General features: G+C 45.2%; 1 protein-coding gene across 1 annotated transcript in view; it reads left to right on the top strand.

Annotated features, from left to right (window-relative positions):
- PTPDC1 (protein tyrosine phosphatase domain containing 1) overlaps positions 1-27,390 on the top strand; it is a 91,921-nt gene that overhangs the window by 46,078 nt on the left and 18,453 nt on the right. Inside the window, exons 2-4 of the mRNA XM_040407420.1 lie at positions 10,474-10,563; positions 15,807-15,978; positions 19,671-19,751. Of these exons, the coding sequence (XP_040263354.1) occupies positions 10,482-10,563; positions 15,807-15,978; positions 19,671-19,751 (335 nt within the window). The 5' untranslated portion in view covers positions 10,474-10,481. The remainder of the gene's footprint in view (positions 1-10,473; positions 10,564-15,806; positions 15,979-19,670; positions 19,752-27,390) is intronic.

Below are 27,390 nucleotides of genomic sequence, written 5' to 3'. Positions count from 1 at the left end.
TCCCTGGCGGCGTAAGGCTACTTTCACACTAGCGTTCGGGTGTCCGCTTGTGAGCTCCGTTTGAAGGCTCTCCTAAGCGGCCCCGAACGGATCCGTCCAGTCCTAATGCATTCTGAGTGGACGCGGATCCGCTCAGAATGCATCAGTCTGGCGGCGTTCAGCCTCCGCTCAGCAAGCGGACACCCGAACCCTGCTTGCAGCGTTCGGGTGTCCGCCTGGCCGTGCGGAGGCAAACAGATCCGTCCAGACTTACAATATAAGTCAATGGGGACGGATCCGTTTGAAGTTGACACAATATGGCTCAATTTTCAAACGGATCCGTCCCCCATTGACTTTCAATGTAAAGTCAAAACGGATCCGTTTGCATTATCATGAACAAAAAAAAAAAAAAATTTTATATATTTTTTTGTTCATGGTAATGCAAACGGATCCGTTCTGAACGGATCCAAACGTCGGCATTATAGGAGCGGATCCGTCTGTGCAGATACCAGACGGACCCGCCCTGAACGCAAGTGTGAAAGTAGCCTAAGTCTCACCGTTAAAGGGGCGGCCACTGTCAAAGTTCTGTTAAAGGGGAGGTCCCTGTGAAAGTCACTGTTATTTCATATAAAATTACAATAAATAAATACCTGAGCAACGCCGGGTCATCAGCTATATATATATAGTAGTTGGTAGGGCTGCACTATATGGGAATTTTGTGCGATTGCGATTAGGGCCCTAAAAATTGCGATAACGATATGCGATGCGATATTTTACGGGAATTGTGCTAGAGGTCTATTTGCTTGGATTTTCCCATATGAGCCGCTGACGCGGCTGGTTATGACATAGTTATGGGGGATCTGTGGATGGCACTGTTATGGGGCATCTGTGGATGATGCACTGTTATGGGGGATCTGTGGATGATGCACTGTTGTGGGGGATCTGTGGATGGCACTGTTATGGAGGGGATCTGTGGATGGCACTGTGTTGTGGAGGATCTGTGGATGACGCTGTGTTATGGGGTGGATCTGTGGAGGACGCTGTTATGGGGTGGATCTGTGGAGGACGCTGTTATGGGGTGGATCTGTGGAGGACGCTGTTATGGGGTGGATCTGTGGAGGACGCCTTTATGGGGTGGATCTGTGGAGGACGCCGTTATGGGGTGGATCTGTGGAGGACGCCGTTATGGGGTGGATCTGTGGAGGACGCCGTTATGGGGTGGATCTGTGGAGGACGCCGTTATGGGGTGGATCTGTGGAGGACGCCGTTATGGGGTGGATCTGTGGAGGACGCCGTTATGGGGTGGATCTGTGGAGGACGCCGTTATGGGGTGGATCTGTGGAGGACGCCGTTATGGGGTGGATCTGTGGAGGACGCCGTTATGGGGTGGATCTGTGGAGGACGCCGTTATGGGGTGGATCTGTGGAGGACGCCGTTATGGGGTGGATCTGTGGAGGACGCCGTTATGGGGTGGATCTGTGGAGGACGCCGTTATGGGGTGGATCTGTGGAGGACGCCGGTATGGGGTGGATCTGTGGAGGACGCCGTTATGTGGGGGATCTGTGGAGGACGCCGTTATGTGGGGGATCTGTGGAGGACGCCGTTATGTGGGCGATCTGTGGAGGACGCCGTTATGTGGGCGATCTGTGGAGGACGCTGTTATGGGGGATGTGTGCTATGACACATAGGGCCATGAGGGGGGGACAGCATAAGACATATAGCATCTTATGCTGGTCCCCCTCATGGTCCTATGTGTCCCCTCATGTGTCCTAAACTGCGCACATAACTGGCTTTGTGTGTAAAGTATTTTACTACTGTCTGAAACAATCTCTCTCCTATTGATAACAGGTCCAGCCTCTGTACTCACTGTCACTATGAATGCACTGCAGCGACGAGCGGGAGCGAGCGGACCGGCCGGCGCGTGACTGACGTCACTTAGTAACGCTCCTCCCACTTCAGGAAGCAGGAGCGTTACTAAGTGACGTCAGTCACGCGCCGGCCGGTCCGCTCGCTCCCGCTCGTCGCTGCAGTGCATTCATCGTGAAAGTGAGTACAGAGGCTGGACCTGTTATCAATAGGAGAGAGATTGTTTCACACACTAGTAAAATACTTTACACACTAAGCCAGTTATGTGGCGGGGCCCCTTCATATATAATCGCAGCATTTTTGGGTCGGCCAAATAGCCATATCGCATTTGCCGATTATCGTAATTCGATTATCTTTTAGATTTATCGTGCAGCCCTAGTAGTTGGTAGAGTTACTTTTCTAAAAAGAATTAGGAGTTACCGGATTGGTTCTCTTCTTTACCACTTTGCGTGTTTTCTGTTTTCAACCTTCTTGTTCTTGGCGGTTGGCACGCCTCCGAAGGTCTGCTTATTAGAATCACTGAGGTGTGGTGGGGGTGAGAACCATTTTATCTCTTCAGGTTTCCTGTCCTGGATGAAAGGTCCTAGTCGCATGGGTGCCGTCATGGGTTTCAAGTAAAACAATTATCGGTAAGAGCAGTTATTGTTTTCTTATTAAACTGTCGGACATTAGCGCCGATAGCCTTATAATGGTTATTACTAGCTGCATGCGTGTGTTCTGTTCCCAGCACATACGTAGCTAATAATATCAACTAGTCAACCCCTTTAAACTCCCAAAAAACCCTTTAAGACTAAGAAGATGAGCACTTACACATCTAATCGCCTCCTGCAGATAATGAAGACATTTGTCAACTCTGCTTACCGCCATCTGGATCTCTCTGTCTGTTTAGAGCTGGAGAGTGTTATGATGGGTGCATACCTGGTATGTATGAATGCTGCACATTTCAAACTTTTATTTTTAGGGGGTATTGTATGTCTTAGGCTCTTGGCCAAAAATTGTAGGCATTTTTTTAATTTTGAAAATGTTACATTACGTGTAAAGTGAGTGTAAAGTGCTTGGTGTGATTTTACAATGTGCCACCAGGTGTCTACTTTCCGAAAGTGAAAAGGTTCGGGAGGGGGGTGGGGGGGTGATTTCGTAATTAAGGTTTTAAAAGTAGAAAAATTGCTCTGGTTAAATAAAGAAAGGGTTTAAAGCGCTCAGAAACCCTGATTGGAAAAATTAGTAGACTGAAACCTCACTTTTTAGAAGGAATGTGGAATCGGCCAACAGGACCCCACTGGTTGTGATGACACTCTCTAACCATACAACGATACGTGGCAGTTTGACTGGTTCAGTGGCTGGTAATATTATATGGACGCTGCACATGGTGAGTGCTATTATATGGGCTGGATCGTGGTTGTATGGCCTTTGCTAGGACTGGGAATGGACTGGTTTTTGATGCGTAGCAAATACATTGAGAAGACATCGCTTTACTAGGGTTGTTTCCGTAATATCAGCAGGGACAAAGTGACCATTCAGACATTTTCTTATAGCGCCTCATAGTCCGCGACCAAAGGTAACGTCTGCAATAGGTATAAATGAAATATATAATAGGGAACCAAATACAATAGCCCAAGCCCTTCTCTCATTTTACAGAGGACTTTTGGACAATTTTCCACTGCACTGGGCTAGCACAGGATGCCATGCGTCTTTAAGGGAGTTGGCCACCTCTGGAGAAACCTGCAAAAGGAAGCCTCCTTACCTGCTCCCCTGCGCTTTGTCCAGGCTCCTTTGCTCCCCGGCCTGAGCTGCCTCGCTCGGGTCCCCCGTTGTACCACATTACCAGTTGACATTATGCAAGGGAAGCTGGTCACCTCTTCAGTCAGTGATTGGCTACAGCGGCGTCAAACCTGATGTTTATAGTGTGGGACCCGAGGCTGTAGAGTGAAGGAGCTGGGACCAGAGCCAGGGAGCAGGCAAGTATGCTTCCCTTTGCAGGTCTGCCGAGAAGGTGGCCAACCTCTTTAAGATCACAAATGATAGCACCTAATGATAATGAGTGAGGTCGCACAGGGCCCCAGCAGGTTTGGATTTCAGATGACTGCCGTGTCATGGTAATATGCGGTCTGCAACGTAACCACATTGACTATCATTAGTTGTAACGTAGTAACATGACATTGCGAACTTTTGTAGAAAACCTCTTATCCAGGACGACAAAATAAGGCTCTCTAGTGTCACTTATTGGATGGCTACCGTATACGTCAATATCTGGCCCTTTAAATAGGCCTTGGAACAATAACTTAAGATATATGCCATAACCACAACCCCCCTCATTGGTGCAGAGCAGGGTACCAGTTTGGCCTGGTGTTATGGCTTTGACATGAGCCTGGGGGAGTTAATTTGTTCCTTGTGGACAACGCCAATTTGGCCTAGGTAGTCTTCTGGTCCCTGGGAAAAAGGGAATGTGAATCCAAGAAGACAAAAGCTTGCTTTAGTGCCACCACAGGTCACTGTGTAGCCCTAGTCTTTTAGAATTACGGTAGCTCTTGCTCCATAATCAGTTATAGTATGGTTTGCACATTGGGTAGCTGTTTTGCCCAGTATGCCACCAATGCACATGGACATAACCATTCTTTTCCTAGTAAGGCCTCCTGCACATGACCTTATTCATTTTGCAGTCTGCAAAATACGGATGCGGGACCCACTGTAAAAATACCTATTCTTCTACAAAATGCACAATTATAGGACAGGTTCTATGATTTGAGGCCAGGCCGCACAGATGTAGATGGCACACAGAAGGGTCCATTCTTTTTTTTGTGGACCCATAAAAATGAATGAGTTTGTGTGTGATCCATAAAAAATGCAAACCGGACACAGGCAAAAAATGTGGTTGTGTGCGTGAGGCCTAAATCAGTAGAATCTTCCCGAACCTCTGCCCAGGGGTAGATCCTTTTTTAAGAGGCCGCAGTATGTTGTCGTGTAAGTTAAGCCCAGCTTTATGTGGCCTTTTGTTCAGCTATACAACTTGCTTTGGCCTGTTGACGTTAGGTTCCATTCCTTACACAGAACAAGCTGACGTGTTCTGCAGTAGCACGAGAAGCCTTTATTTCCCCCACGGAGAATGAGGCGACATTGATTTGTTTCAGCTGGCCGGGATCTGTTAAAAAACATTCAAGACTGCGATAATGATTTTGCATCGGCTGTCAATATGGCGTGTGGGAGGCACGTCACAAAACACGTCATGCCATGGCATGTACTCAGTCACGGCTTAGGGAATAATGCTGCCTTTCTAAGCTAAAAGAGCTCGGGGACAAAAGGCCGATTGTTTGCTCTTGATGCTAAAAACTTCTCTCAGATCTGAGCTGAAGATGCATTTCTGTTCTCCTAACATAGAAGAGATATAGAACAATGGCTTATAAACTTTCAGCTACTGAATACTCGACAAGGAGAAGACATTGGGGTAAGAATAATTTTTAATTTGCTGAGAGCAGAGAACTGAGAGATTTTAAGTCATTTCTTTCTTGGGAGGCTGGGGAACACATAAAAGAGACTTGATATGAGATCACTGGCTAGGGCATGAAATTGCTCTAAAAGTCTATGGATCCTTTTACCCGGGCAGATAAGAGCTCGTAACGTGCGCCGATCAATGATATAAGAAGCTGATCAGCACTCGATAAAAGCAGCTTTTACGCAAAGAAATTGTGGGTGTGAACAGCTGCATAGATGATTGCTCACAACTTATGAAATTGTTCTCGTGGTCGGTGGTTTCCAGTATTGTTCGGGATGTGTTGTTGACAAACGATAATTTTTGCTAGTTCATAAAAGGTTTGATCACCCGACAAACAACCGTTTGCTTGTCTGTCGGTGATCGAAGGGCCTTTCACATGAGACATTCCTTCGGCTTGTTCATCTGGTGATTGTCTTTCAGCTGGCACCTGTAGTAGTTGCTTGTCCTCATACAATGGAGGTGGTAGCTGCATGTAAATGCAGCTCTCTGCCGAGGATCAAGCAATTATCGTTCCCAATAATTGCCTGAAACATCTGTCCATGTGAAACGACCTTATTCCACCGAACATATGGACCAGATCTGCATGATTTTTTTTAGCCATTCACTCTTGTAAAAAAAAAAGAAGAGGAATTGCTGTATATATAGCATAGACAACTAATCTTTTAATAACCTTTTAAACATACACTCCTCAACATTGAAATTGCAATTTCAGGAAGAAAAAGTAGCGGAATTATGGAAATCACAGGATCGATAGACATGTTAATGATATGCACATGATAAAATGGCCGCACCACTGGTTCCAAGACCAAATCAATGTAACGCCGAGCTGTGAGTGTACCTGAAGTGAAGACTAGAGGGATCTGGCTACCGTAGATTATTCCACACCATAATCCCAGGTGTAGGGCTGTTGTGATGTTCCTTTGTGAAGGCCTTTTCATGGCATTGCCCACTTGGTCTCCAGACCAATCTCCTCCCGTCATTGCATCCTGGACCAAAAGCCAGACTCATTGCTAAAGATGGTCGACCTCTATTCCAGCCTCCATTGCTTTCTTGCTGAGCAACATGATGGCCTTTTGGATCTGTGGCGTGAGGTCAATGAAACACCTGTAGCTGGAGGTCTGGCTCGTAACCCAATGTGTAAATGAGTTCTGATGGGTTGTGAAGACATTGTATGCCGTGACGGATTAGGTCCGGATGCGTTCGGTGAAACTCGCACCATTTTGCAAGCAAGTTCAGTCAGTTTTGTCTGCGATTGCGTTCAGTTTTTTTTCGCGCGGGTGCAATGCGTTTTGATGCATTTTTCACGCTCGTGATAAAAAACTGAAGGTTTACAAACATCTCTTAGCAACCATCAGTGAAAAACACATTGCATCTGCACTTGCTTGCGGATGCAATGCGTTTTCATTGAAGTCCCATTCACTTCTATGGGGCCAGGGCTGCGTGAAAAACGCAGAATATAGAACATGCTGCGTTTTTCACGCAACGCAGAACTGATTCGCGAAAAAAAAAAATAACGCTCATGTACACAGACCCATTGAAATGAATGGGTCAGGATTCAGTGCAGGTGCTATGCGTTCACATCACGCATTGCACCCGCGCGGAAAACTTGCTCGTGTGAAAGGGGCCTTAGGATGTGATGTCCAATTTCACTTGCATTACGGAATGGATCACTACGTGCCATCGTTCTAATGAGACGATCCGTCTGTGAAGAGTCGTCCTGCTGTCATTCCAGTTTATTTTTGTTCTCCTAACCATCGGGACATGCAACGTTGAACAGTGCTGAAATCTCGGGCTATGCACGTAGTGATCTACCGGAGTGATAAACCAAGGTCTCTCAGTCAAGGATTGTCCCTCTCCGTTTGTGATAACTGGCATATAGATGAACAGGAGGCATCACACAATCATCCCACATGACTTGATGTCGTTTTTGAGGTTTCATTTGGCTAAAAAGTTGCCTTTATTCTGGCTTTTATGCCCCTTCCACATGCCGCAGAATGGAGCTAGGTGCTTGAAAAAATTATTATTTGCAGATCATGGAGATACCTGCCACTTCCTCTATCTGCATAACCTTATGGCTTGTCATTCTTGGTGTTTCAATTTAAGCATTAAGGAGTGTAGTTTAAAAACATTGTTGCTAACATATACTGGGATATTCATAGGTTTGGCTGCGTAGCAATAAATCTATAGGCCCATCTATTTTGTATGTTTAAAGGTGTATATGCTTCTGTGAACAAGGCCCAGTATTGCAACATACCAAACCAACTAAATACTGCACTACATATGATGTACACATTCACCCCCCCACACGCACATGCACATTATTAGGCTAATTCCACACAAGTGCGTTTTGTGTATGCGTTCCATTTTTGTGAACAGCCAGCATCCGAACTGAACCTTGACCCCTCCATTTCAATGAGGATATGCACACGAGCATTGTTTTTCACAGATCTTCTGTTAGCTGAGGAAAAATGGTCACGTCTTCATCTGTTTTTCACGCAGGACTAGTCCATTCAAGTCAATGGGTCTGTGTGTATATATATATATAGACGGTCACTTTAAGGAAATGTCTGGGATTTTAAATCCATTATTTAGATATAAAGACATAGACGAGAAATACTGTTTATTTTTTAATGTAGTGATTCTTCTTTTATTTTTTAAAGAGCATCCGTCAGCATGATCAACCCTATTAAACAAGCCGTACAGCCTGGTAGGGTTGATCATGCTGATAAAACCGGCACCCGTATTATGACAGCCCGTTGCTGACAAAACTGCATTCTTATTCATATGCAAATGAGCTTACTGGAGCACCGATTGGCTGACCAGAACCCCCGGAGCAGTTTTCGGGAATACTCCTGCAGCTTCATTTCCTGCCCCCCTCGCTTGGATTGACAGGGCTCGATATCTCGTCTAGCCCTGTCTTCCAGTCTCGGCGCTTGCTCATTGGAGCTCCTGCTGCTTTCTAAGCAAGCATCGAGACCTATCATCTGGTAAATGAGCTGTATCTCTCAGCCTTGACTGGTCTCTTATAATAAACACATCAGCCCTGTCCATCACATAGGTGTGCTCCCTGCCGCTGTCACTCAGATATTCTGCCATTACTGTTAGTATTTTGACTTGAATTCCACGGACAAGTGGTGAGATATCTAGTCCCATCAATCCAGGTGAAGGGGAAAAGGACTGAAACCGAAGGGGGTGCAACTAACTGGTGCTCAGAGGGATCTGACCAGCCCCTTGGAGCTCCAATTACCGGTAGATCATTTGCACATAAATAAAAATGCAGTTTTCTCAGTAATGGGGCCACAGAGAGTTATAATAAGGCTATCTTCTTTATTAACATGATCCCTTACTAATGGCAGAATAAAGTAGAGACAGGTGAGTTGATTCCAGCGGTCTGTCATTTATAAGTAAAAAGTAAGTGGTTGCCGAGAACCAATATCACAATCATTGCAGACTGGGCCTGGAAAAGTGTCACGGCCACCTGAGAAGAGTCCTGGTTATTCATGACTTCCTGCTCTCCCGCCCACCTGCTGATGACTGACAGTCTTCTACCTAGTTTTCTCTCTTTCTCTCTAGAAGAGAACTGCCAATCATCAGCAGATGGGCGAGGAGAGCAGGAGATTAGGAATAACTATGACTTATCTCAAGTAGATTTGACTCTTTTCAAGGCCTGTGCCTCAATGATTATGATGCTGGTTCTCGGCAACCACTTACTTTTAGCTCATGAGTGACACAACTCTGAAATCAGCATTTCTGTCACTAATTTATTCTGCCCTGAGTGAGGTCAGCATGAAGTTGATGACAGGTTCCCTTTAATCCCACATGGTAGTCAATGATTTTGCAGCTCCCTTGCCCACGCTCACCCATAGTTTGTCTAGAAATGTTCACAGCCTACCTGTTATCCTTCCTTCTGCATAGCAGACTGACTAACTGATGCCCATTGTAATATTAATTATAGCATATTATACCAAATAATAAAAGAGAATCATGTGGAGACACTGATTCATAATGCCTAGGAGCTGTCTCATTATGGTCACTTTCAAGAGGAATACAGCATTGAACAATCTTCAAATGCTCACAATAAAAACAAAAAGAGGAGAACATGGCTTTCCTCTAGGGTACTATCTAAGGCAGATATGCTCAACCTGCGGCCCTCCAGCTGTTGTAAAACTACAACTCCCACAATGCACTGCTGTAGGTTGATAGCTGTAGGCTGTCCGAGAATGCTAGGAGCTGTAGTTTTGCAACAGCTGGAGGGCCGCAGGTTGAGCATGCCTGATCTAAGGGACTGATGATATTACTCAGGACACAGACCATAAGAACAATGCTTTCTGATTGGTACATGTATATCAGCACAGCTCAGTATTCAGCTTGTGGAGAATTACTCTCAAGGAGACCATGGCTGCAAGGTCCTGAAGATGACAGGACCTGGAGGTGTATCCCAATACTCAAATAATATGTAACAAAACCAAAAGGATAAAGCATGACCTTAAACCCCTTCAGGCATGGACCTTAGAGATGTGGAGTCGGGCAACAGGAGTTCCGAAAACTGAATTTTTTTATTCATATGATGCCACATGTTTCAACCTTGTACTGAGGTCTTCTTCAGACAGTCTACACTTTTCAACCTTGTACTGAGGTCTTCTTCAGACAGTCTACACGTTTCAACCTTGTACTAAGGTCTTCTTCAGACAGTCTACACGTTTCAACCTTGTACTAAGGTCTTCTTCAGGCAGTCTACACGTTTCAACCTTGTACTGAGGTCTTCTTCAGACAGTCTACACGTTTCAGCCTTGTACTGAGGTCTTTTTCAGACAATCTGCAAATCCGTGTTGTTGTAAAGCATCTACTATGAAAAGTTGTGTTGTCCACATGACTCCATAGAGGTCAATGAAAATGTAAAACGTTTGGCTTTTCCATTGACCAGTAAAACCAGGTGAAAAAACAAGTAGTGTACTGAGCCCAGTACATCATGTCACACCAAGGGTGACCCTGCTGTCTGGCACATCATCTGTAGTCTTCAGTTTTAGCCTGGCATACAGGCAGACTTTGCTTTAGTGCTGTAGACAATATAGATTGTTCTAATGTGTCGTTTTTTTAATTAAAAATAATGTAGTTTTAATATTTTAATTGTTTTTCAGTGGCTGCAATGGCGTCTGAGATCCTGATTCAGAATGATTTGCTGTGTTGCACCTCTGCAAACAACATGCGGCAGACAGCAATGAGTTCAGGTACGAAATATCATATGTGTTGAGGTCATTGCTTGACGTAGATGTTATAATAACTGTGAACCAAACGTATCACACAAAAATCTATTTTTTTGAGATGTACTGTGTGCTGATATACAGACCAGCTCCAGGAGGGGCCCAACAAGCAAGTGGATGCATGTAGGGCTGCAACTATCAATTATTTTAGTAATCAAGTATTCTATCGATCTATCAATTATTCCAACGATTAAGCGAGTACTCTAAGAAAAAAACTAATTAAAAGAACGTTTCCTTTATAAAAACTCATCAGCCCCCCCCGTGCCATCATCAGACCCCCCTGCCATAAATCACCCCTATGCCATCAGTCCCCTCTATACCATCAGCTCCCCCCAGTGCCATCAGTCCTTTGTGCCATCAGCTCCCCCCATGCCATCAGTCCTCTGTGCCATCAGCTCCCCCCATGCCATCAGCCACCTGTGCCATCAGCCCCCCCCATGCCATCATCAGACCCCTGTGCCATCAGTCCTCAGCGCCATCAACTCTCCCCCAGTGCCATCAGCTCCCCCCAGTGCCATTGGTCTTCTGTGACCTCAGCTCCCCCTATGCCATCAGTCCTCTGAGCCATTGGTCTTCCGTGACCTCAGCTCCCCCAGTGCCACCGTCCTAGCCATCAGTCCCCAGCGCTAGTGAAAAACGTACCTTTCCTGTAGGAGCGCCGCCGACACTCTTCTAGCCTCTTGCACGCTGCACTGGGACCTGACGTCAAACAGCATCAAATGATAGTGCACGCTGACGTGTACTACGTCCTGATGATGTGTCAGGGTCCAGTGCGGTCCAGCGGGTGACCACGGAGCGTGAGTAATAGCAAGCGCTTCACTCATGCTCTGTGGTCAAATGACACAAACGAATCCTCGATGCAGAAAAGTTACTCGAGTAATCGTTGCAGCCCTAGATGTATGACATCTACTAAGTGACCTTCTCGAAATACCGTATGAGGAACTAGAATGAGATGCTCCACATGTACTAATAAGTGTTCCCGCTTAGCCAGTAAGTTGTAAAACCACATGTAGTCTTAATGCAAGAGCTGTAGAAAATCAGACGGATTTTATGTACACTGATCTATTGCTAAGCAACGTTTATTGACACGAACATGGGGTTCTTAATATACATTTTGATTAGGGATAAGAGAATTGACTTCGGATGAAACATCCGAAGTTGATTTGCATAAAACTTAGTTTGAATACTGTACGGAGCGAGTGCTCCGTACAGTATTAGAATGTATTGGCTCCTATGAGCCGAAGTTTTAACTTCGCGAAGTCTCGAGACTTCGGGTAATAGCTTCATAAATTGATTTCTACTGTAAAAACCCATTTCCCAAACTCCGGTTCGGTTCTATGTGGTACCTTGTACGAAGTTGTATGCGAATCGACTTTGGATGTTTCATCCGAAGTCGATTCGCTCATCCCTAATTTTGATCAACTGTATAAGCTCTTTTGACAACTTCCTGGTGACTCCACTGGCCTCGGATGGTGTGTGTGCAAGAAAGGCACATCTCTGCTGAAGCTCAGTGATATGCCACTCTTGCACACATAACTACTAAGGCTACCGATTGGCTGCATTGGTCTCACGACCATGAACTGGTCCCCTTCACTTCTGGTCCAGTGGGGACTGCAGCCCTAGAATGAAGGGAGTTTTTAGAGGTGTTGTCCTGCCTACAGTTTGAATTAAATTTTACAAGGCAGCCACTTTAAGTGCACTGGAGGCGGGGCTTCACGCAAGTGCACTTTTCTCTCTGCACTGAGCTTCTTTACAGCCTTTTCTCTATGCATGCCAGCTGTAGCATCCAACCAGAAAACCACTACAGCTGTCACTAAAAGCAGGGCCGAGTATAGCACTTCACAATGAAGCTCCGCCTCCATTGCACTTAAAGGTGCTGTCCTGTATAATTTAATTCCAATTGTAGACTGAAATAAAAACTCCACAAAAGGTATGTTTGTACTGCTCTCCCAGCCCCTACCTAGAGCTGTCAGCAGTTTAGCATGGTCAGAATTGCTGACAGATTTCCTTTAAAGGGATTTTCCGAGACTTTTTATACTGATGACCTATCCTCTGCATCGGTAAACACTATCTGATCGGCGGGGGTCTGACCCCCAGCACCCCTGTCAATCTGCTGTTTGAGAAGTCAGCCGCGCTCGCAGATTTCCCCAGACCGAGTGACAACAACGTTCATTGGTCACATGGCCTATCTACAGCTCGGCCCCATAGAAGTGAATGGGACTGAGCTGCGATACCAAGCACAGCTCCTGGGTGAGCTCAGAGAAGGCCGCGGCACTGACAGGAGCGCTGGTGCTTTCTCAAGCAGCTGATCAGCGGGGGTTCAGGGTGTCGGACCCCCTCTGCTCAGATACTGATGACCTATCCAGAGGAAAACCTTATGTTCTCACGGTTTTAATTTCGGTCCACTTTCCGAGATGAAATTCACGGCAGATCCACATACCATTGTTTAAAATGGAGAGTCGTGTTGCGCATCATATGACCATGAGTTTTTGATGCACAGTTTTTGAAATCTGGAGAAGGAAAGGGCAGCCAGGTCGCCCGATGTGGAAATACTGCATCACAAGCTCCAGATCCGCAGCAGAGATCCAAGTGTTGGCCTCAGACGGTTCGCCCGGGGTTCTGCAGCATGTGCATGTCAGACATCTCACTACAGGTCCTGCTTCGAGCGTGGACTCATTGAGCTGACGTATTGTTTAATGCCGTCGGTGAGTCAAGCTGTTGGTTTCTATAGAAACCTCTCAGCCTATCGTGAAGTGCAGTAAGATGCTATAAATCCGTCCGCACAGTCCCCAGCAGTTGAGTGATAGGTCAGTGCACAGCTGTCTATACGACGCGGCACGCCATGCAGAGATCACCCCGGAGACTTTCAGCTGTGAATATCGTCGGTAACTTTCTCCAAGGACGCAGGCATTCTGCCTCTGCTGCCGTCACCAGCCTCCAGCGCCGGCACAGGTCAGCCATCGAGGTGCTGTCCACCTCTACTCATAGAGTCATGGTGGCCATGTCGTCAGTCAGCGCAGAAGATGGGGCTGCCAGTGTCTCCCAGATAAAAAGTTAAGTTTTCTTGAGTATAACTTTTTCTGTGTTGCTCTCAGCAAATAGTGTAGGTAATATCTGTACATTAATTTGAGAGATATTTCCACTTATTTTGATTAAGAATATTTTTTTTTATGATTTTTAAGGACAAATGCACCTCAAGCTAAATATTGTTCCATATTTCGGTTCTTTTGTCCTATAGTCCTATTGCTGGACTGTTTGAAATGTCAAGTCTTTACTAACAATTGTCTGCTAAATATGAGGTCATGACGTTTAATAGATAGCAGTCAAAGATCTGTAGAAAAGTGATGGGGAATATTTACTTTTGTGACATCATCGTAAATCGGTGCAGCCATTAAAGGGGTTGTCTCACTTTAGCAAATGGCCTTTATGATGAAAGCAGAATTAATACCAGGCACTTACTAATGTATTGTGATTGTCCATATTGCTTCCTTTGCTGGCTGGATTCGTTTTTCCATCGCATTATACACCGCTCATATCCAGGTGTTTTACGACCACCCTGTAATCCAATAGCAGTGGTCGTGCTTGCACATTATCATGGACCCATGGATACGAGCAGTGTATAATGCGATGGGCAAATTAGGCCAGCCAGCAAAGGAAGCAATATGGGCAATCACAATACATTAGTAAGTGCCTTGTATTAACTTTCTCTGCATGATAAATGCCATTTAAGTGAGAGGACCCCTTTAATAAACACACTTTGTTGTGACATCACCACCATGGATTGCAGTCTACAAATATTTACACATTCACTTGATTGTGACATCATCACTGTAAGGACCAGCGATATTGTGACAATACCACAGTATATGCTTACATACTTTTGTGACACGTGGTGTGCTGCGTTTTCGTAACCTTTTTTTGTTACGAATACGTCAAACAGAGGCATAAAATGTGATGTGAACCATAGAGGGACCATTTTCTCAATATACACTTAATATTGTAACACAGACACCTTTGGGACAGCACCACAATAACATTCATCCTACAGATATACTCACTATTGTGGCTTAAAGGGGCGTGGCAAGTTTTTAAAGGGGTTGTCTCACTTAAGAAAATGGCATTTATCATGTAGAGAAAGTTAATACAAGGCACTTACTAATGTATTGTGATTGTCCATATTGCTTCCTTTGCTGGCTGGATTCATTTTTTCCATTGCATTATACACTTCTTGTTGCCATGCAGTCCAGCAGAGGTGGCCGCGCTTGCACACTATAGGAAAAAGAGCCGACCTCTCTGATGGCCGGTACCGTAGGAGTGCGCTTAGGATGGCGCTTTTTCCTACAATGTGCAAGCACGGCCACCCTTGCTGGATTGCAAGGTGGTCGTAACCATTGAAATGAGAAGTGTATATTGTGATGGAAAAAGGAATCAAGCCTACAAAGGAAAGAAATATGGACAAGAAAGTGTCTTGTATTAACTTTGTCTACATGATAAATGCCATTTGCTGAAGTGAGAGAACGCCTTAAAGCAGTCTCCGGTGCTCCCATAGAGAATGAATAGAGCAGCAGTGCACATTCACGATCTGCCCTCTCCATCAGAACGGTGGAAGTCCCAGCAGTTGGACCCCAAAGATCAGCAAGTTATACCCCATCCGGTAGACAGGGCACAACCTCTTCAATCACTATAAAGACTAACCCATGACATCATCACAATAGAGCACAATTTAGAAATGCCCAGTATTTTGGCATCCTCACAAAATGAGCACAGATATCCTATTGTGACATTATCCGAATGAAGCACAGCCTATAAATACTCAAGTACAGCCTATACACACAAAAAACATAATCACAAAATTGATTCAGCCCGTAAATACACCAAAGTGATTTTGAACTTGTAGTGCTGTGTCATGTATAAACAGCCTATAAACACTAGTGTTATAGGAAAAGTAAGTGTTAGTATCTGGGCAAAGCTTTTCAACATAGGTCAAAAATGTGTTACATTGGACAGAGATGAGGATAACACCTGCTGATAGGCCAAGACTCCAAACGGCTCTTATCCCATTGGAGTTTGCAGTCTACTTTCCTTGTACATTCCCTGTTGTGCACATGTATGGACATATGGGAAAACTGGACAGCCCCTTTAAGTTACCCATCTCCTTTACACCAGTAATTAAACAGTGAGCTACATTTTTTAATGTTTCTCTGACATAGGAAGCGGAAGACGTCCAACTTCAAAATACACCAAAGTTGGAGAACGTCTGCGTCATGTCATCCCAGGCCACATGCAGTGTTCAATGACTTGTGGAGGTCGTGCATGTAAATATGAAAATCCCACACGGTGGAGTGATGAGGAACAAGCTATTAAGGGACTGTACTCCTCCTGGTAAGCACTTAACCGATCCTTCATTACTCATGCGGAAGTGAAGTATTGATTTCTGTCTATTCAAAGCAAACACTGTAACAAAATCTTCTCCCTTATCCCAACGCTATGTTTACACGTTGATTTTGTAGATCTATATATATACACTGCTCAAAAAAATAAAGGGAACACTTAAACAACACAATGTAACTCCAAGTCAATCACACTTCTGTGAAATCAAACTGTCCACTTAGGAAGCAACACTGAGTGACAATCAATTTCACATGCTGTTGTGCAAATGGGATAGACAACAGGTGGAAATTATAGGCAATTAGCAAGACACCCCCAATAAAGGAGTGGTTCTGCAGGTGGTGACCACAGGACCACTTCTCAGTTCCTATGCTTCCTGGCTGATGTTTTGGTCACTTTTGAATGCTGGCGGTGCTTTCACTCTAGTGGTAGCATGAGACGGAGTCTACAACCCACACAAGTGGCTCAGGTAGTGCAGCTTATCCAGGATGGCACATCAATGCGAGCTGTGGCAAGAAGGTTTGCTGTGTCTGTTAGCGTAGTGTCCAGAGCATGGAGGCGCTACCAGGAGACAGGCCAGTACATCAGGAGACGTGGAGGAGGCCGTAGAAGGGCAACAACCCAGCAGCAGGACCGCTACCTCCGCCTTTGTGTAAGGAGGAACAGGAGGAGCACTGCCAGAGCCCTGCAAAATGACCTCCAGCAGGCCACAAATGTGCATGTGTCTGCTCAAACGGTCAGAAACAGACTCCATGAGGGTGATATGAGGGCCCGACGTCCACAGGTGGGGGTTGTGCTTACAGCCCAACACCGTGCAGGACGTTTGGCATTTGCCAGAGAACGCTAAGATTGGCAAATTCGCTACTGGCGACCTGTGCTCTTCACAGATGAAAGCAGGTTCACACTGAGCACATGTGACAGACGTGACAGAGTCTGGGGACGCCGTGGAGAACGTTCTGCTGCCTGCAACATCCTCCAGCATGACCGGTTTGGCATTGGGTCAGTAATGGTGTGGGGTGGCATTTCTTTGGAGGGCCGCACAGCCCTCCATGTGCTCGCCAGAGGTAGCCTGACTGCCATTAGGTACCGAGATGAGATCCTCAGACCCCTTGTGAGACCATATGCTGGTGCGGTTGGCCCTGCGTTCCTCCTAATGCAAGACAATGCTAGACCTCATGTGGCTGGAGTGTGTCAGCAGTTCCTGCAAGATGAAGGCATTGATGCTATGGACTGGCCCGCCCGTTCCCCAGACCTGAATCCAATTGAGCACATCTGGGACATCATGTCTCGCTCTATCCACCAACGTCACGTTGCACCCCAGACTGTTCAGGAGTTGGCAGATGCTTTAGTCCAGGTCTGGGAGGAGATCCCTCAGGAGACCGTCCGCCACCTCATCAGGAGCATGCACAGGCGTTGTAGGGAGGTCATACAGGCACGTGGAGGCCACACACACTACTGAGCCTCATTTTGACTTGTTTTAAGGACATTACATCAAAGTTGGATCAGCCTGTAATGTGTTTTTCCACTTTAATTTTGAGTGTGACTCCAAATCCAGACCTCCATGGGTTAAAAAATTTGATTTACATTTTTTAATCTTTGTGTGATTTTGTTGTCAGCACATTCAACTATGTAAAGAACAAAGTATTTCAGAAGAATATTTAATTCAGATCTAGGATGTGTTATTTTTGTGTTCCCTTTATTTTTTTGAGCAGTGAATATATATATATATATATAACTGTGCAAAAGTTTTAGGTGTGGAAAAATACTGCAAAGTAAGAATGATTTCAAAAATAGAAGTGTTAATGGTTTATTTGTATGAATTAACAAAATGCAAAGTGAATGGAACCCGTCAGATGCCTCCCTGATGGTATTACATGATGGTAAGTATTTGCCTGTATTTCTTAGCATTGAGGACACCATTAATCCTGACCACACTGAGGACCATAGACGCGGTGGTTGGCCAAGGAAACTTAGTGCAGCGGATGAAAGACAAATCATTGTTACTTCCGTTCGAAATCAGAAAATGTTAAGCAGTGTCAGAAGCTCAGAATTGCCTCCAAGCCTCCTGGATCCAGGTACACCCATGCAATGTTCACAGACGTCTGGCCAGAAGAGGTCTTCATGGAAGAATTGTGACCAAAAAGCCATACCTATGATGTGGAAATAAGGCCAAGCAAATCAGCTATGCACGAAAAACCTAGGAACTGGGATGCAGAAAAATGACAGCGTGTGCTCTGTACTAATGAGTCAAAATTTGAAATCTTTGGCTGTAACAGAAGGACATTGTTCGCAGAGGGGCTGGAGAGCGGTACAATAAAGAATGTCTACAGGCAACAGTGAAGCATGGTGGAAGTTCCTTGCAAGTTTGGGGCTGCATTTTAGCAAATGGAGCTGGGGATTTGGTCAGTATTAATGATGTCCCCAACGCTGAGAAATCCAGCCAGATACTTATCCATTATGTAGTATCATTAGGTAGGCGTTTGATTGGCTCCAAAAGTATTCTTCAACAGGACAATGACCCCAACAGTGATGGCCAGTTCGCAGGGTTCGCCGACGAACAGCCTACTCCCGGTGACCGCATGTGTTTCAGAGCGGCTCGCGGCGCAGGCACAGGGAAGGACTTACCTCTGCATCGCCGGGCTTGGGAATAAAGATGGCAGATCGCATGTGTTCGTCGGCGAACACTACGAACTGGCCATCACTGGACCCCAAACATACAGCCAATGTCATTAAGCACTATCAGTGTAAAGAAGAACAAGGAGTCCTGGAAGTGTTGATATGGCTCCCACAGAGCCCTGATCTCAACATCATCCAGTCTGTCTGGGATTACATGAAGAGACAGAAGGAATTTGAGCAACCCTACATCCATAGAAGATCTGTGGTTTGTTCTTCAAGATGTTTGGAACAACCTCCCTACCGAGTTCGTTCACAAACTGTATGCAAGTGTACCTAGAGGAACTGATGCTGTTTTGAAGGCAAAGGGTGGTTACATTAGATACTGATATGATTTCTCTTTTGTTCATTCACTTTGCATTTTGGTACTTTTCGTTTGTCTGAATCCCAGCATATTTGCTGCGTAGCGGCCAGATCTCTGCTGGACGCCTTTATTGTCAAAGGGCGCCCGCGGGCAATCCGGTAACATTCGGCAATGCTGGTCCCAGAGAGCTCTGGCAGGCTGTTTTTTGCTGGAACTAGTAACGGCAGTGTGAAACTAGCCTATATATGATGTAAGACTTCTATTACTTCGCCCATATCTATGTTTCACTATTAAAAAAGCTCTTGTTTTTTGGTACATATTTTGGCTCATGCGAACAAGACAAGAGGTTGTCTGGTTTAGGAAACTCATTTTCAAATATGATATTAAGGAATGCTAAGCCATCAAAGAAAGACCCTCTAATTCAAAAGAGGCGAGAGGAGCTAAAAAGAGAGTCTCTTGCATTGGAGGACTTGGCACATCTCATTTACCATTTTCTACACCAGTTCAAAAGTGGTCTTAACATTTAGAACTGATCCTGGATGCGCCAAAGTTTTGGAGAGGCCTGCACCTCTACATAACTTTGGTGGATCCACCATTTGTTTAGGACTTAATAAATGTGCCCCTAAATGTTTAACTGGGTCCTGTATGAAGAAAGAAGACGAACGTCAGAAAATAATTGCCAACTTGACTAATTTTATGCTTATTTCAGGATCACTGACAATATACTAGCAATGGCGAGACCTTCCACGGAAATCTTAGAAAAGTATAACATCATTAAGCAGTTCCAGAGGTAATTGTATAATACAATATGCATTCAGTGTGTCTGTACATTAGTGCAGACAGCAAAACAGTTGTCAACATTGCAGCCATAACAAGCGTTGAAGGGCCAGCACCCGAAGCTGCTGTCTGTGGATGGAAATTTGGGTCGGCTATTCTCCCTTGACATATTCCAAAGCTTGTTAAAAAGGCAAACACTGACTCAAAAGGAGCCCCTTCCAAGATAGGGAGCCCCTAGAGTTACCTCTTGGCATTTTATTTTTGCATTTTATTTTCCCACTGAGCATTGCAGTAAAGTCTCCATACACAGCTGGTCTCCTTAGAGGGGTTGTGCCATCTCATACATTGGGGCCATAGAGCTAGGATATGCCCCCAATGTCTGATATGTGCGGGTCCCACCTCTGTGACCTGCACCTATCTCTAAAACGGGAGTGCTGAAAATAGCTGAACAGCACACTTGGCTATTTTCAGAAGTTCCATATGAGTGGGAAGCGCACTGCGCAAGCGTGGCCAACGTTCCATTCACTTCTATGAATGGCTGACGGACATAGTCGAGCCCATACAAATGAATGTAGGGTGGTCTCTCATGCGCAGTCTGCTCTCATTTTAGATATGCTCTCAATGTATGCGATGACACAACCCCTTTAAATAGGTTATCCAACCACTATAAGAGGAGGAAATTAAACTAAAGAGGACATTTCTTTAATTAGAAAAGCAGCTTAGGGAAGGTAGTGGCTCTCCTTAAAGGGGTTATCCGACCCCTATAATGCTCCTCAAAATGCCCTGGCCCCTCATACTCGTTATACTTACCCCGCTCCCCGAAACATGCATCACTTCTGATGCCCGGACAACCACCGATGCATCAAAACATCCGGCGATGGGGTGGGATGCAGCCAATAGCAGGCCGCGATGCTAGGGAGGCTCGTCCCCATTACTGCCTGCTATTGGTTGCATCCTCCCCCGATTTCAGTCGCCGGATGTTTTGATCCGCGCGACAGGGAGATGCAGTGGAGGACATCCGGACATTGAAGCGACGCTGGTGCCGGGAAGCGGGTTAAGTATAACCAGTATGAGGGGCCAGGACATTTTGAGGAGCATTATAGGGGTTGGATAACCCCTTTAAGGAGAGCCAATACCTTCCTTAAGCTGCTTTTCTAATTAAAGAAATGTCCTCTTTAGTTTAATTTCCTCCTCTCTGCGTTCTTCTGGTCACGTGAAATTCCACATACAGTACAGACCAAAAGTTTGGACACACCTTCTCATTCAAAGAGTTTTCTTTATTTTTATGACTATGAAAATTGTAGATTCACACTGAAGGCATCAAAACTATAAATTAACACATGTGGAATTATATACATAACAAACAAGTGTGAAACAACTGAAAATATGTCATATTCTAGGTTTTTCAAAGTAGCCACCTTTTGCTTTCATTACTGCTTTGCACACTCTTGGCATTCTCTTGATGAGCTTCAAGAGGTAGACCCCTTAAATGGTTTTCACTTCACAGGTGTGCCCTGTCAGGTTTAATAAGTGGGATTTCTTGCCTTATAAATGGGGTTGGGACCATCAGTGGCGTTGAGGAGAAGTCAGGTGGATACACAGCTGATAGTCCTACTGAAAAGACTGTTAGAATATGTATTATGGCAAGAAAAAAGCAGCTAAGTAAAGAAAAACGAGTGGCCATAATTACTTTAAGAAATGATGGTCAGTCAGTCAGCCGAAAAATTGGGAAAACTTTAAAAGTAAGGGCTATTTGACCATGAAGGAGAGTGATGGGGTGCTGCGCCAGATGACCTGGCCTCCACAGTCACCGGACCTGAACCCAATCGAGATGGTTTGGGGTGAGCTGGACCGCAGAGTGAAGGCAAAAGGGCCAACAAGTGCTAAACATCTCTGGGAACTCCTTCAAGACTGTTGGAAGACCATTTCAGGGACTACCTCTTGAAGCTCATCAAGAGAATGCCAAGAGTGTGCAAAGCAGTAATCAAAGCAAAAGGCGGCTACTTTGAAGAACCTAGAATATGACATATTTTCAGTTGTTTCACACTTGTTTGTTATGTATATAATTCCACATGTGTTAATTCATAGTTTTGATGCCTTCATGGTTTTGATGCCGTCATGAAAATAAAGAAAACTCTTTGAATGAGAAGGTGTGTCCAAACTGTTGGTCTGTACTGTGTATTGCAGTTCTGTGCTGGATACAGGTGTACTACAGTATGTACATCATTTTATACTTTTTTTTTTGCTTGTGAATACTTTGGGCTCCTACACAGTCTAAAAATGGCAGCTTTGTTTAGACAGGGCCAGAAACAAGGAGGCAGTACTATCTGTGTCTATATCATTTGCAAGAAGAAACAATGAAGCAGTATCATCTGCACCTCTGTCATTTATAGGAAGAAACTGGAAGGCAGTGCTATCTGTGCATAAATCATTACAAGGCAAAACAAGGAGGCATTACTATATGTCTACATAATTTACAAGAAGAAACAAGGAGGCAGTACTAGCTGTACCTCTGTCATTTATAGGAAGAAACTTGAAGGCAGTATTATTTAGGCATATATCATTAAGAAGGCAAAACAGGGAGGCAGTACTATCTGTATCTACATAATTTACAAGAAGAAATAACGAGGCAGTACTATCTGTACTGTACCTATATAAGCTATAAGAAGAAACAGGAAGGCAATGCTACCTGTGCCTGCATCGTTTACAGAGAGAAATAGGCAGTACTGCTGGTGCCTACATAATTTGGTCTACTTTCACACTTGTGTTGTTGTTTTCCGGTATTGAGATCCAGCAGAGTACCAGTATTAAGTACCGGAAAAAAACGTTTCCGTTTAGTCCTCATGCATTCTGAATGGAAAGAGATCCGTTCAGGATGCATCAGGATCTCTTCCATTCTAGCAGCATTGCGTTTTGTGACCAGACAAAAAACTTCTGCAAGCTGCGGTTTTGTGTCCGGTCATAAAAACGGAAAAAAACAGATCCGGCACTGAAAACAATGTAAGTCAATAGTGACTGATCCGTTTATTTAATGCTGGATCTGTTTTTCTTTCCCATTTGGATTTCACACAACCGTATCCTAACGGAACGGATGCATCCTGATGTGTAATCAAAACTGACCCGTTTAATTCCGGTATTGAGATCCTCTGCCGGATTTCGATACCGGAATTAACAACGCAATTGTGAAATGGGGAGGCAGTACTGTCTCTGCTTACGTTACTTACAGGAAGGGAGTCCTATCTGTGCAAATCACTGACAACTGATTAGTGGTTTAAGTTCCACCCTATTAAGTATAAATTACTGGATAAAGGAACGTTGTGAAGGAATTAGTAAAACTACGTCTTTATTTAAACTTGATTAAAATATGAACAGGGGAAAGAACTCTAACCTAATATATATTTTTAAAAAAAATGCGTTTCGCCATTTTTAGGCTCGTCAGGAGCAGATTAGAAGTGGGGATAGACAAACAACAAAAAAGCTCCAGCCTCCGTCTAGAGGCAGCGGCAACAGCGCTATGATGGCCGTACGCGGCTTTGAGAACGCGCAGCTGATAAGGAGAAAACCCCTCCCCTTAGCCGGATCAAGCCCCTGGGGCGGCCAATGGAGGAGCGAGGGGCGCGGCAATGCTGCAATTGAACCCCGCCCATCTTGTCCTATCCCTCCTTGGAGCGATTACGTGTGAGGTGTCAAAACACTCTTACTTAAAGAACAAGGGACCAAACGGCGGTATGTGTATACAACAAGACAGGGATTAATTAATGACATGTTGCCAATATATGTAAACCTGACAAACAGATATAACATATTGCTGGCTACCAGATAGGCTATAATAGCCCATGGCAGCAAAAGAAACATAGTACACCATAGATGTTACGAACCGGCGACTATAGTATAAACCACAGCTACCAATAGTATCAGATGAAGATTATACATCTGGTGGCAAGGACCATGTCCCATGCCCCAGGCGTTGTGCAAGCTTGCAGCATAGCAAGGTACCCTGGGCAAAATTATTTGCCCACATACATGACATATGCTGCTAAACATAAATGTTACAGACTGATAGTTACTTGATGAAATAGAACTACAGTTGTTATTGAATGGAAATGACACATCTAGTGGCACAAACTGCGCCCCAGGCATTGTACAGTCAAGCAGCATAGCATGGTATCCTCAGCCAAACTTGTCTGCCCATGTGTGTGACGTATGCTGCGGATCCCGCTGTGTATATACAGAATGACGCGGAACGTATAGATGTCAAAACATGGGGTCAGGGGATCAGGTCAGAGGAAGCAGACAAAAGAATTATATTCATTGAGGCCCTGTGGTTGAACTGTCCGTAGTCTGTACATCCACTGTGTCTCTTTTTGCAGCAACCTCTTATCAAAGTCTCCTCCTCCGGGAGACCTTCTAACCACTTCAATCCCCTGAAACCTCATCGCATCCGCCCTGCCATTCTGACAGGAAAAAAGGTATCCGCACACTTCCGAATATCATTGAGATGTTCCCCAATCCTCCTACAGAATTCCCGAAATGTTTTCCCCACATATTGCTTACCACATGTAGATGTAGTCAAGTACACAACCCTCTTTCTGTGTGACGGTGCAAGTAAATTCATTACCCAATTTGATAGCATCACATGCCACACATCCCCCACAACGTACTCTCTCTTGAACGAGACCCCTCTATTGTCATCAAACTATCGGACAAGGGGGGGGGGGGGGGGGACATTGTTGTCATGAATTACGAACAGTACCAAACAATGTGCCTTAATATTCTGAAAGACAATCTGCGTTACCGTGCATTGGATACTAATCCAATGGAGTTATTTCGAAAAAAACCTCAAAAATATTCGGGATATAGCACGGGAGCGCAGATTGGTCAATCTGACAGAGTTTGTTTTTTTTTGTTCCCCAAACACCCCCAGGTCCCCTGTTTTTATGGGTTACCAAAAATGCATAAGGGTCTGTCCCCGTTGAAAGGACGACCTGTTGTTTCGGGGACAGGCAGCCTTACACACGCCATCAGCATGTACGTAGATCGGATTTTACGACCATTTGTGTTGGCTTTGCCTTCCTACGTGCGTGATTCGATGGACGTCATAAAAAGACTGAAGGGGGTGCAGATTGATGACCATACCATGCTGGCAAGTCTTGATGTGGAGGCGCTTTACAGCTCCATACCCAATGACAAGGGGTGTGGAGTTGTGGCGTCCTTTTTAAATCAGCAGGGTACTCACCTTTGGCAGCACAACAAGTTTGTCTTTGAACTCTTGAGTTTTATCCTGAAGCACAATGTGTTTGTTTTCGATCACCGTACCTACCACCAGCTCAGGGGGGTGGCGACGGGGAGCCCTTGCGCACCTACCTTCGCCAACCTTTACCTGGGCTGGTGGGAGAGGGAGGTCGTGTTTGCCGAGGATAATAACAAATGGACTGACCATATTAACATTTGGATACGTTTTATCGACAATGTTTTTATTTTATGGTCAGGAAGTAAATCAGATTTTAACCAGTTTGTTGATGACCTGAATAAAAACACGTTAGGTTTGTTCTTCACATCAGAGATCCAGGAACATCAGATCACGTTCTTGGATCTCACCATCTTCAGGGATCGGGATGGCAATGTTGGCGCCTGTCTATTTCGGAAAGAGACGGCGACCAGTAGTCCTCTGAGGTGGGACAGTTGCCATCCGGTACCCCTGAAGAAAGGAATTCCCAAAGAACAATACCTTAGGTTGCGGCGGAATTGTTCCAGGATTTCCGATTTTAGGGTAGCCTCTAATGATGTTCAGGACATGTTTAGGAATAGAGGGTATCCGCAACATGTGCTAGCCAAGGCCTATCAACGCTCTATGGCCTTGGATCGTGATACGCTATTAACACCAAAATCGGGTCCAGCAGATCATGAACAGATGCGTATACTCGCAACATATGACGAGGCGCATGAAAATGTAAGAGAGCTCCTTACTTGTTATTGGGGCATCTTAAAATCGGATCCAGACATAGGTCATCTAATTGGGGATTCACCTCAAATAACGTATCGCCGGGGTCGCAACCTGAGGGATCGTTTGGTCCATAGTTTTTTTTCAAACCCCCCACCTCTACCACATGATTGAATACCAACTTGAAAGGCACATTTCGTTGTGGGGGATGTGTGGCATGTGATGCTATCAAATTGGGTAATGAATTTAGCTGCACCGTCACACAGAAAGCCTTCACTATCAGATCCTTCATCAATTGCAGAACGAAGGGGGTTGTGTACTTGACTACATCTACATGTGGTAAGCAATATGTGGGGAAATCATTTCGGGAATTCCGTAGGAGGATTGAGGAACATCTCAATGATATTCGGAAGTGTGCGGATACCCCATTTGCGAGACACGTTTTTTCCTGTCAGAATGGCAGGGCGGATGCGATTAGGTTTCAGGGGATTAAAGTGGTTAGAAGGTCTCCCAGAGGAGGAGACTTTGATAAGAGGTTGCTGCAAAAAGTGACGCAGTGGATGTACAGACTGCGGACAGTTCAACCACAGGGCCTCAATGAATATAGTTATTTTGTCTGCTTCCTCTAACCTGATCCCCTGACCCCATGTTTTGACATCTATACGTTCCGCGTCATTCTGTATATACACAGCGGGATCCGCAGCATACGTCACACACATGGGCAGACAAGTTTGGCTGAGGATACCATGCTATGCTGCTTGACTGTACAACGTCTGGGGCGCAGTTTGTGCCACTAGATGTGTCATTTCCATTCAATAACAACTGTAGTTCTATTTCATCAAGTAACTATCAGTCTGTAACATTTATGTTTAGCAGCAGATGTCATGTATGTGGGCAAATAATTTTGCCCAGGGTACCTTGCTATTCTGCAAGCTTGCACAACGTCTTGGGCATGGGACATGGTCCTTGCCACCAGATGTATAATCTTCATCTGATACTATTGGTAGCTGTGGTTTATACTATAGTCGCCGGTTCGTAACATCTATGGTGTACTATGTTTCTTTTGCTGCCATGGGCTATTATAGCCTATCTGGTAGCCAGCAATATGTTATATCTGTTTGTCAGGTTTACATATATTGGCAACATGTCATTAATTAATCCCTGTCATTGTGGTACTTCTTGTTGTATACACATACCGCCGTTTGGTCCCTTGTTCTTTAAGTAAGAGTGTTTTGACACCTCACACGTGATCAGTGATGGTCAGTTCGTAGTGTTCGCCAGCAAACACATGCGGGCTGCCATCTTTAGTTAGGTAGACTCACCCGTCCGGCGATGCACAGGTAAGCCCTTACCTGTGCCTGTGCCGGGAGCCGGTCTGAAATCAAATGCAGTCACCGGGAGCAGGCAGTTCTGAGAACAGCTCAATGAAGGCCCCCGGCGGCTGTTCTCGGAACTGCCTGCTCCCGGTGACTACATTTGATTTCAGACCGGCTCCCGGGACAGGCACTGGTAAGGGCTTACCTGTGCATCGCCGGACGGGGGAGTCTACCTTACTAAAGATGGCAGCCCGCATGTGTTTGCTGGCGAACACTACGAACTGACCATCACTGCACGTGATTGCCGCGCCCCTCGCTCCTCCATTGGCCGCCCCCAGGGGCTTGATCCGGCTAAGGGGAGGGGTTTTCTCCTTATCAGCTGCGCGTCTTCGCGG

This window comes from Bufo bufo, chromosome 9 (assembly GCF_905171765.1).
Source record: "Bufo bufo chromosome 9, aBufBuf1.1, whole genome shotgun sequence".
Taxonomy (NCBI): Eukaryota; Metazoa; Chordata; class Amphibia; order Anura; family Bufonidae; genus Bufo; species Bufo bufo.
This window is presented reverse-complemented; position numbering and strand designations above follow the sequence as displayed.